Raw genomic sequence first — 10,678 nt, 5'->3', positions numbered from 1 at the left:
CCATCCCCCCCGTTGGCCCATCCCCATTCCCCGCCCCCAACCCCCTTTGGCCCATCCCCCCATGTTGGCCCATCCCCACCCCGGAGCTGACCCCCCCGCGGCCCGGGGCGGGCCGATCTCGGCGCAGCCAGTCCCAGGCCCGGCCCGGCCCGGCCCACGCAGGTGAAGGGAGCGGCCTCCCCCGCTACTTCCTGCCGGCCCGGCGCGGCGCCTCCATCCGCCCGGCAGCGGCCCCGACCTCCAGCGCCAGCGCGGCCGGTGAGTGCGGCCCCCTGGTGCGGGGGGCGCCGGGGTTGGGGGGCCCAGCCCCGGGCTGGGGGGGCCTCGCTTCCGCGCCGGGCCGGGCTGGCCCGGGCCACCGGGATTGGTGTCCGTGCGGCGGGGTGTATGGGGAAGTGGGAAATGAAAATCCTGCGGGGAAATGGTGAAATCGGGGGGCAGGTTACAGTGTGCTTCCCCCCCCCCCCGCCCCGCTTTCAGTTTTGGCCCCTCTGCCCTGAGCAGAGTTCATGGCATTTTGCCCTCCCGTCTCTAAGATGTGCCCCCGCCCCCGCCCGGCTGGCTCTGGGGCGTGTCTGATTCCCAGGGCATCGGTTTCTGCTCCGGGTGGGAATCAGGAGTGATCCCCCCTGCTCGAGAAGTGCGGGGCCGTGCTCCCCCCAGGCTGAATCCGGAGTGATCCTGCCTGAGGCCTCACCCCTGGGTGGTTCTGAGGCCAAGCTGACCCCTCTTTTTAGGGGGGCTGTTAAACATGTGGGGGGGGGGGGTCTGAGCTGCATTTGCCCATCCCCATTGCATCTGACTCCCAATCATAGAATATCAGGGTTGGAAGGGACCTCAGGAGGTCAGCTAGTCCGACCCCCTGCTCAAAGCCGGACCAACCCCAACTAAATCATCCCAGCCAGGGCTTTGTCAAGCCGGGCCTTAAAAACCTCTAAGGATGGAGATTCCACCACCTCCCTAGGGAACCCATTCCAGTGTTTCACCACCCTCCTGGTGAAATAGTGTTTCCTAATATCCAACCTAAACCTCCCCCACTGCAACTTGAGACTATTGCTCCTTGTTCTGTCATCTGCCAGCACTGAGAACAGCCTAGCTCCATCCTCTTTAAACCCCCCCTTCAGGTAGTTGAAGGCTGCTATCAAATCCCCCCTTGCTCATGTAGCCTCTGTGCAGTGGGAAATGCCACCCCGCCATCCCTGTTGATTTCCTCACCCAGGTCCTGTGTCCTACCTTTTGGTCTGCCCCCAGGCACTGGAGGCCTTCAGGCTAGACCCTCCCTTGCCTCAGTTTCCTGATCCAGTGGGGCTAATGATCCTGCCCTCACCCACCTGCTCTAGAGTGCTGTGAGCCCAATACTCTGAGCAGGGACACCCACCCCCATGGCCCATTGGGCACCCTGGGCATTTAGATGGGAATGCTGTCCAAGAGGGGTGTTTGGTTTGTGTGATCTGAAATGGGGTGGGGGGGACATAGGCTGTGACCCTGGAAACCCCTGGACCATCTTCCTCTGCATCAGCATCTTGCTGAGAAGCCCCCAACAGGGGGTGATCTAGCCAGGGGGAATGACCCTCTCCCCCCAAAAACACCTTCACCAAGATTGGAATTTAACCAGGGGGCTGTGAAGGGACCCATGTCTGTTTGTGCTGGGGACAGCGTGTCTGAGCCCTTTGCCCGCAAACCTAAAGACGATGCTTGGCTCATTGAATGGGGGAGCTCGTTGAGGGCTTCATCCTGTAAACAGAGCCCCTGGAAGGCTGGGTTTCAGCCCGGACCCAACAGGCCCCTTTGTCCTGTGAAGCTCGGGCTGATAAGGGAGGAATTCTGGGTTATTCTGTGCGGAGGTCTTGCCCTTTCCCATGAGCCCCATGCTCCTGGCTGTGCCCCAAGTGGTAGGATTGATGCTTCCCCAACATCCTGCAGATCAGAGTCGGGGGGGAGCCAGCCCCTGCAGCCCGCACAAGGCTCCAGCAGCAGTTTCTAGGAGACCTTGTCTCCACTTCCCAATCCCGCCATGCTGTGGCACTGAATACTTCGTTCACTTCCTGCCCTAAACTCTTGTATAACATGGCTGTGCTGTTACAGCTGCCATGCTCCACCCCCGAGGCAGTTGCATCTTGGCATTGAGCAAGGGATCCTGTATATAAAGCAGTTGCGCTCCACCTCCAAGACAGCTGCCACTCAGCATTGGATGAGGGGTCCTGTGCGTATTAAATCGGCTACCGTGTCCTACCCCAGAAGTCGCTGCATTTCAGGCCTGGCCTCTCTGACTCTTCCCCCCCAGCCATGTCGTTCCGGAAGGTTGTGCGTCAGAGCAAGTTCCGCCATGTCTTCGGGCAGCCCGTCAAGAATGACCAGTGCTACGATGACATCCGCGTCTCCCGCGTCACCTGGGACAGCAGCTTCTGTGCCGTCAACCCCAAGTTCGTGGCTGTGATCGTGGAGGCCAGTGGGGGAGGAGCCTTTATGGTGCTGCCAGTGCTCAAGGTGACTGGGGTAGCGGGGGGGCAGGAGCTAAGTCCTACCAGCTCATTGCACTGGTGATACTAATGTGCTTTGAGCCTCAGGCGAGATGGGAATGGGGAGAGCTGTGCTTAGCGTTGGGGGCAGAGAATTGGTCTGTGTGAGGGTCTATTTTCCCAACCCTCCCCCCGTCCTCCTGGCTGCTTCCACCTGGCAAAAAGGGGGACAGTGTAGTTGGGAAGGTGATGTCCTGGAATTTTGTAGCTCACAGATGTAATGAGTTTCTTCTCAACTGCATCACATGTGCATCCCTGAAAATATGCCCCTACGCTCTCCTCCTTTACCCCCCCACAAAAAAATCAACAGGATTGCAAGTGTATGTAGGAGGAGCCCAGGGCTGGGATAGAAGGGAGCTGCGGGTTGGGATGGAGGGGCATTGGCAGAGCTGTGGGGGGAGCCCACAGCTGGAATAGCAGGGGAATGCGGGTCAGGGTGGAGGGGCTCTGGCTGTAGATTGGGGAGGAATCTCCTGTGACTCTGCCCCTTCTCCCCCAGACAGGGCGCATTGATAAGTCATACCCTACGGTGTGTGGGCACACGGGCCCTGTCCTGGACATCGACTGGTGCCCGCACAGTGACTATGTCATCGCCAGCGGCTCTGAGGACTGCACCGTCATGGTGAGAGGGCTGGGTGCAGGGGTGGCCCTATGTGGGGGAAGGGGTTCGGGCAGGGGCAGCCAGCTCTGTCTGGATTCGGTGTAATGAGCAATCTCTCTCCTCCCCATGTGTGTCAGGGCATGCCCATGGTGGCAGGTGGAGCAGATGCCCTGTGTCAGCCAAGAAGGTTCTCTGGTGGGGTGAGTGGGCACAGTGGGGTGGGCTCTCTGGGGGAGGCACAAGCCCCCTCTAACCTCTGTGCCCTGACAGGTCTGGCAGATCCCAGAGAATGGGCTAACACAGCCTTTGACAGAGCCCGTGGTAGCCCTGGAGGGGCACTCGAAGCGCGTGGGCATCGTCACTTGGCACCCGACTGCCCGCAATGTCCTCCTCAGTGCAGGTACAGCCTCCCCCTCCCCATGATTCTGTGTGTGGGGTGGGGTGGGGCGGGGCAGGGCAGGGTCCTGGCAGGGGGGCAGACGGGGCTATATGTGGAGGACTCTGTACCAGATGACTGGTGAATAGTTAATGTAAAGCCTTTTTTGTTTGTTTGCTTTGGTTTTAAATGGCTCTGAAGCAATAAACCTAACTTCAATCCCAAGCAAATTAGTAAAGGGCAGGATTATCAGATGCATAGATGAGCACGATATGTTGGGGAGAGTCAACACGTTTTTTGTAAATGGAAATGATGCCTCACCCATCTACTAGAATTCTTAGGGGCTGGGGTGTCAACAATCGTGGACAAGGGTGGTCTAGTGGACTTGGACTTTCAGAAAGCCTTTGTCAGAAGTCTCTCACCAAAGGCTCCTAAGCAAACTGAGCAGTCATGGGATAAGAGGGAAGGTTCTCTCATGGATCTGGAACTGGTTAAAAGAGAGGAAGTAAAGGGTAGGAATAAATAGCCAGTTTTCACGGTGAAAAACAGTGAGCAGCAGGGCCCTCCATGCATCTGTACTGTGTCCAGTGCTGTTCAACATGTTCATAAGTGATCTGGAAAAAGAGAAAAGGAGGACTTGTGGCACCTTAGAGACTAACCAATTTATTTGAGCATAAGCTTTCGTGAGCTACAGCATCGGATGCATCTGATGAAGTGAGCTGTAGCTCACGAAAGCTTATGCTCAAATAAATTGGTTAGTCTCTAAGGTGCCACAAGTCCTCCTTTTCTTTTTGCAAATACAGACTAACACGGCTGCTACTCTGAAACCTAGAAAAAGAGAGAAACTGAGGTGGCAAAGTGTGCAGACGATACAACATTACTCAAGATAGTTAAGTCCCAGGCAGACTGGGAAGAGTTACAAAGGGATCTCTCAAAACTGGCTGACTGGGCAACAAAATGACAGATGAAATTCAATGTTGATAAATGCAAAGTAACGCCCATTGGAAAACATATTAACTATACATACAAAATGACAGGGTCTAAATTAGCTGTTACCACTCAAGAGAGAGATCTTGGGATCATGGTGGATAGCTCTCTGAAAACATCCACTCAATGAGCAGCAGCAGTCAAAAAAAGCAAACAGATTATTAGGAAAGGGATAGATAATAAGACAGAAAATATCATAACGCCTCTATATAAATCCGTGGTATGTCCACACTACAAATACTGCGTGCAGCTCTGGTCATCCCGTTCCAAAAAAAAATATTAGAAATGGGAAAGATACAGAGAAAGGCAACAAAAACAATGAGGGATCTGAACCACTTTCCATATAAGGAGAGATCGAAAAGAGATAGCTAAGGGGGGATATGATAGTGGTCTATTAAATCATGAATGGTGTGGAGAATAGGGAAGTGTTACCAACTCCTTCACATAACGCAAGAGCCAGTGGTCACCCAGTGAAATTAAGAGGTAACTGGTTTAAAACAAACATAAGGAAGTGCTTCACACAACGCAGTCAAACCTGTGGAACTCATTGCCAGGAGATGGTGTGAAGGCCAAAAGAATAGGTCCATCAATGGCTATTAGCCAAGACAGTCAGGGACACAACCCCATGCTCAGGGTATCCCTAAACCTCTGAGTGCCAGAAGCTGGCACTGGATGACAGGGGATGGACCCCTCAATAATTTCCCTGTTCTGTTCAGTCCCTCTGAAGTATCTGGCCATGGCTAGGATACTGGGCTAGATGGACCATTGGTCTGACCCAGTGGCCATTCTTATACTATCTGGAGTGGGGAGGGGCAAGGGGAATTACCCCCTTCTCCACCACCCCGCCCCCGCTGTGATAACGTGGTGATCGTGTGGAATGTGGGCATAGCCGAGGGGTTGGGGGAGTTGTCTCTCGGGGTGTGATGGACTGACTTACGAGGAGAGGCTGAGGGAACTGGGATTGTTTAGTCTGTAGAAGAGAAGAATGAGGTGGGATTTGATAGCTGCTTTCAACTACCTGAAAGGGGGTTCCAAAGAGCATGGATCTAGACTGTTCTCAGTGGTAGCAGATGACAGAACAAGGAGTAATGGTCTCCAGTTGCAGTGCGGGGAGGTCTAGGTTGGATATTAGGAAAAACTTTCACTAGGAGGGTGGTGAAGCACTGGAATGCGTTACCTAGGGAGGTGGTGAAATCTCCTTCCTTTGAGATTTTTAAGATTAGGCTTGACCAAGCCCTGGCTGGGATGATTTAGTTGGTGCTAGTCCTGCTTTGAGCAGGGGGTTGGACTAATGACCTCCTGAGGTCCCTTCCAACCCTGATATTCTATGACTGGTCCCCCCAGGCTGTGATAACGTGGTGATCATGTGGAACGTGGGCACGGCCCAGGAGCTGGGGGTAGGGAGTGGAGGGTCGAGGGAGCTGTCTCTGGGGGGTCAGGGTGTGATGGACCGGTCCCCCCAGGCTGTGATAACGTGGTGATCGTGTGGAACGTGGGCACGGCCGAGGAGCTGTACCACCTGGACAGCATGCACCCCGACCTCATCTACAACATCAGCTGGAGCCACAACGGGAGCCTCTTCTGCTCCGCCTGCAAGGACAAGAGCGTGCGCATCGTCGATCCCCGCCGAGGGGTGATCGTGGCGGTACGGACCCCTCCAGGGCCCCCCTGCATGGGCTGCAGATGGTGGGACAGACCCACCCTGGACCCCAGACCCACAGCTCCAAATGATGGCCCCTGGGTTCTTCCCTATCCCGGCAGCATTGCATGAGTTCCCCTCCCCTCCTGTGCTCTGCAGACCCATTCTGCCCCCTGGCTGAGTGTGGGGCCCAGAGGTGCCCTGGCATGGGGGCAGGGTGTTAGAAGTCTGATCTGGGGAGTGGGGGGTATTTAAAGGCACCAGCTGCTCCCATCAATGCTGATGTGGGGGTAAGTTTGTCCCTTCCGCCTGGTGGGGGGGGGGGGGGGGTGAACCTGACTCCTTCACCCCAGTGGAGTTGAAGTTTCAGGGGGGTGGAGGTGGCCCCAGGACCCTTCTTGCCATGCAGCACTTGGTGGGCGTGGGGAAGCTAGTGGTTGGGAGGGGGGCAGTGTGTCAGTCAGTCCCTCACCCTGCTGTCCTTACCCTACCCCTCCAGGAGAAGGAGCGTGCACACGAGGGAGCGCGGCCCATGCGTGCCATCTTCCTGGCTGATGGCAAGATCTTCACCACAGGCTTCAGCCGCATGAGCGAGCGGCAGCTGGCACTCTGGGACCCGGTGAGCTGGGGGCTTTGGGGATACAGGGGGCAGGGGTGCCCAGGAGGGTCCCCTGGGATGGGAGGTATGCCAGTTTGCCCCCAACAGGGCAGCATGGCACCACCCCAGTGTGGAGTAGTGATGTCCTGGCCTCCCTGCAAGGCCCTGGATTGCTGACCCAGGATCTCCCACTACCAGCAAGGCCAGGAGCCAGCTTTGCCCCCCCACAACCACTTGGGGCCAGGGATCCATCGTTGGCAGCTGTACTGGAGGAGAATAACGCTGGAGAGGGGCAGTTGGGCTCCCTGGTGGCTGATGCCTCTGCTGGCTTCCCCCAGCCTGTCCTCCATGAGGGTGAGATCCCAGAGGTGGATCCTTCTTGACCCCAGACCTACAGACATGCTTCAGGGCTAATATCCTGGCTTTGGCGGGGCGGAGGGTTCTCCGGATGGGCGGGATCTGGATGCGGGGCCTATCCTCTCCATCACCAACTGCTCTCCTCCCTTCCCCATCCCACTGCAGGAGAACCTGGAAGAGCCCATGGCGCTGCAGGAGCTGGACTCCAGCAATGGAGCCCTGCTGCCCTTCTATGACCCTGATACCAATGTCATCTATGTCTGCGGCAAGGTAGGGGTCCAACCATCGGGGGGAGGTCCTTCCCCTGCTGACCCCAGGCTAATGCTCTTAGGAGCAGCCTGTGGCCACACATGGAAGGGGCTGGGACCAGCTAGTGCTGATCCACACAGGACGAGGATGGGTGGGGGCAGGTGGCACTGCCAGTGTCCATGGGGATTCCGTGGTGTGATGATGCCCATATGCCACCCCCCATTTCTCTCTGCCTCCCTCTTCCCCCACAGGGGGACTCAAGCATCCGGTACTTTGAGATCACAGAGGAGCCACCCTACATCCACTTCCTGAACACCTTCACCAGCAAGGAGCCCCAGCGCGGCATGGGCTGGATGCCGAAGCGGGGTCTGGACGTCAGCAAGTGTGAGATTGCCAGGTGCGGGCTCCTGAAACTGGGCATGTGGGGTGAGGCTGGCACTGATAAAAGGATTGGGGGTGACAGGAGGGGGGGCAGTGATCCTGGATGTTGGGGGTAATCTAGAGGGGATGGGGGGGGGGGTGACTTCTGTTCCGCTAACTCCTATGTTCCCCAACTGTGCAGGTTTTACAAGCTTCATGAGCGCAAGTGTGAGCCCATCATCATGACAGTGCCAAGGAAGGTGAGTGCCTGGCACAGCAGAGGGAGGGAGGTTCTGTGTGTGGGCGTCAAACTTTGGGTGGGGGGCATCCCTGTTCTGTGCCCCTCCTTGGTAGCAGGGCTTGGTGCAGAGCAGTGGCTGCAGCATGTCCGGTTGGAATGCTGCTGCTGCCCTCAGAGGAAGGAGCTAACTCCCCCCCTCAACAAAGCTCCTTTCCAAGCCAGCGTCTTGGAGTTGGGAATCCCCAGCCTCAGCTCTTGCTGGCCATGGGGCTGCCCATAGTAGGGGGGCTGCCTCCTCCCCAGTGGCTGGGAGTTCCACAGGCTGTTGCTGCATGGCTGACCCCATGTGCGTGTCTCCCTTGCAGTCGGACCTGTTCCAGGACGACCTGTACCCAGATACGGCTGGGCCAGATGCAGCCATGGAGGCCGAGGAATGGGTGGCCGGGAAGACAGCAGGCCCTGTGCTGATCTCGCTACGCGAAGCCTACGTGCCCAGCAAGCAGCGGGACCTGAAAGTCAGCAAGAAGAACGTGCTGCATGAGAGCCGCCCAGCTCCCATCTCCAGCGCCGGCAGTGCCACGCGCCTCAGTGCCACGGCCGCACCTGCCGCGGTGCCCAGCATCAGCATCAGCACCGCCCCCGGGGTATGTACAGCATCCCACTGCTGTCCTCACCTGGGTTCGAGCCTGCTCAGCCCCACCCTGTGACACAGGTGGGAGGAGGAGCCTGTGCTGCCTGGCCCCGCTCTGTGGTGCTGGGGCTGCACTGCCGACCCAGGGCTGGGGCCGCTCCAGCCGCGATGCTGGGCCTGTGCCTTCAGAGGTGGGTCGGGCCCAGCGGGGTGGCTGGCTGGTGCTTCAGGGGCTGGGGGCGCTAGCTTGGGGCAGGGGCCAGCGGCCACGGTGGGGGCTGGGCTCTGGTGGGTGCGGAAGGGGTGGAGCCTCAGGTGGGTGGGGCTGGGGGGCTAGCCTTCCCAAGTCAGTGGTTCACCCACCACCCATGGTTGATGGTCGGTCTGCAGGGTGGCGGGCGGGTGGGGGCCTGGGCTCTGGTCGGTCGGTCAGTCGGTCTGCAGGGTGGCGGGCGGGTGGGGGCCTGGGCTCTGGTCGGTCGGTCAGTCGGTCTGCAGGGTGGCGGGCGGGTGGGGGCCTGGGCTCTGGTCGGTCGGTCAGTCGGTCTGCAGGGTGGCGGGCGGGTGGGGGCCTGGGCTCTGGTCGGTCGGTCGGTCTGCAGGGTGGCGGGCGGGTGGGGGCCTGGGCTCTGGTCGGTCGGTCGGTCTGCAGGGTGGCGGGCGGGTGGGGGCCTGGGCTCTGGTCGGTCGGTCGGTCTGCAGGGTGGCGGGCGGGTGGGGGCCTGGGCTCTGGTCGGTCGGTCGGTCTGCAGGGTGGCGGGCGGGTGGGGGCCTGGGCTCTGGTCGGTCGGTCGGTCTGCAGGGTGGCGGGCGGGTGGGGGCCTGGGCTCTGGCCCTGTGGCTGATGGTCGATCCGTCTGTCTGCAGGGTGGCGGGCGGCTGGAGGAGGTGCTGCAGGAGCTGCAGGCGCTGCGGCTGCAGGTGAAGGAGCAGGGCGAGCGCATCAGCAGGCTGGAGGAACAGCTGAGCCGCATCGAGAACGGGGATGTCTAGGGTGGCCGGGGGGGAGGGGCGCAGCACCCCCCTCAAAGGGATTGCATAAACCAGGGTTTTGACTCTTCACCTCGGATCTGCCAGTAACCCCCCTCCCGAGGTGACGGGGGGCCCTGGGCCCCACTCCCACCTCTCCCCTTCCTGCTCTGCCGTGGAGAAACTTTTCCCTTTTTTATATGGCTGACCAAAACACCCCACCTCTTAAAGGAGTGGGTGGTTCGTGTGCCCCCCCTTCCCCCTTGCCTTAGGCAGCGTTGCCCTCTCCTGGAAGCTCCTCTCACTCTGGGCAGGGTCACTCACCCCAAGAAGCTGATGTGCTGAGGGGTGGCTTCCTGCCTCTGTCTGCCCCTGGTGGGGAATGGTGCTGGGTTCAGCTCTGTCCTTTTCTTCCCAGCCCTATGCAGGGGCCCCTCTCTGCCTGCGCAACCCCCTCCTCTCCCAGCACAGCTCCTGGCTTTAGAGGAGCCAAACACTAAGCTCCACCTCCATCCACACCCATGCTGCTGGCCGAGGTTGGGTGCAACCTGGCCCCGCCTCCCTCTTCCTGTGCCCATGGGAGCACAGGGGGCAAGATCGGTGGGTCGCTGTGCTCAGCTCTCCCCTTTAAATCAGACTTGGGTCTGCAGCTGCCACCACCATGCCAGTGCAGTGGGGTTGGAGTAGGGCACATCCCTGGTTTTATGTGACTGTGCCCTCTTTAATAGCCACGGGGGGGCAGTCATAGCAGGGACCATTCAGACCCAACAAAGTGGCTTCTGCTTAGATGCAAATAAGGAAAAGAAAAAAAACACACGCAGAGCCCTGTGCAGGGCCAGATCTATATTTTCATTCCAAATAAAAGGTCTTTATAATAAACCCTTGGGCTGGGCATGTCTTACTGTGCGCCTGTGGGCCCCATGCTTCAGCCACTGCACCGGGGGGCTGGGCAACAGGAGCTGCAGCAGCTAACCAGGGCCCTGCAGGGAAACTGGGGCAGAGGGGGAGATGAGCAGGAGAGCTGGCTCAGGGGCAGACAGTGGGTATATACAAGACAGGAGGGGAGACCTTTGTACCAGCAGTGGGCACCTGATGCCCTGGGAAGGCAGCACCCAAATAGCTGTGCTGAAAAGAAATGGTTTGCTTCGCCC

At 58.7% G+C, this 10,678-nt stretch overlaps 1 protein-coding gene across 1 annotated transcript; it reads left to right on the top strand.

Moving 5' to 3' along the window:
* The first annotated feature begins 59 nt into the window (after window positions 1–59).
* CORO1B (coronin 1B) lies at window positions 60–10,406 on the top strand. The gene is made up of 11 exons (XM_037899379.2): window positions 60–258; window positions 2,285–2,487; window positions 3,019–3,141; window positions 3,391–3,520; window positions 5,947–6,128; window positions 6,622–6,741; window positions 7,243–7,347; window positions 7,578–7,723; window positions 7,889–7,946; window positions 8,293–8,571; window positions 9,426–10,406. The coding sequence occupies exons 2-11, from the start codon at window positions 2,287–2,289 to the stop codon at window positions 9,549–9,551; spliced, it is 1,470 nt and encodes a 489-aa protein (XP_037755307.1). The 5' UTR covers window positions 60–258; window positions 2,285–2,286; the 3' UTR covers window positions 9,552–10,406.
* Window positions 10,407–10,678: the final 272 nt, after the last annotated feature.

The sequence above is a fragment of the Chelonia mydas genome, chromosome 6 (genome assembly GCF_015237465.2).
Source record: "Chelonia mydas isolate rCheMyd1 chromosome 6, rCheMyd1.pri.v2, whole genome shotgun sequence".
In the NCBI taxonomy this organism is placed as follows: Eukaryota; Metazoa; Chordata; order Testudines; family Cheloniidae; genus Chelonia; species Chelonia mydas.
The sequence above is the reverse complement of the archived record's forward strand: the minus strand, read 5'-3'. Positions and strand labels throughout refer to the sequence as shown.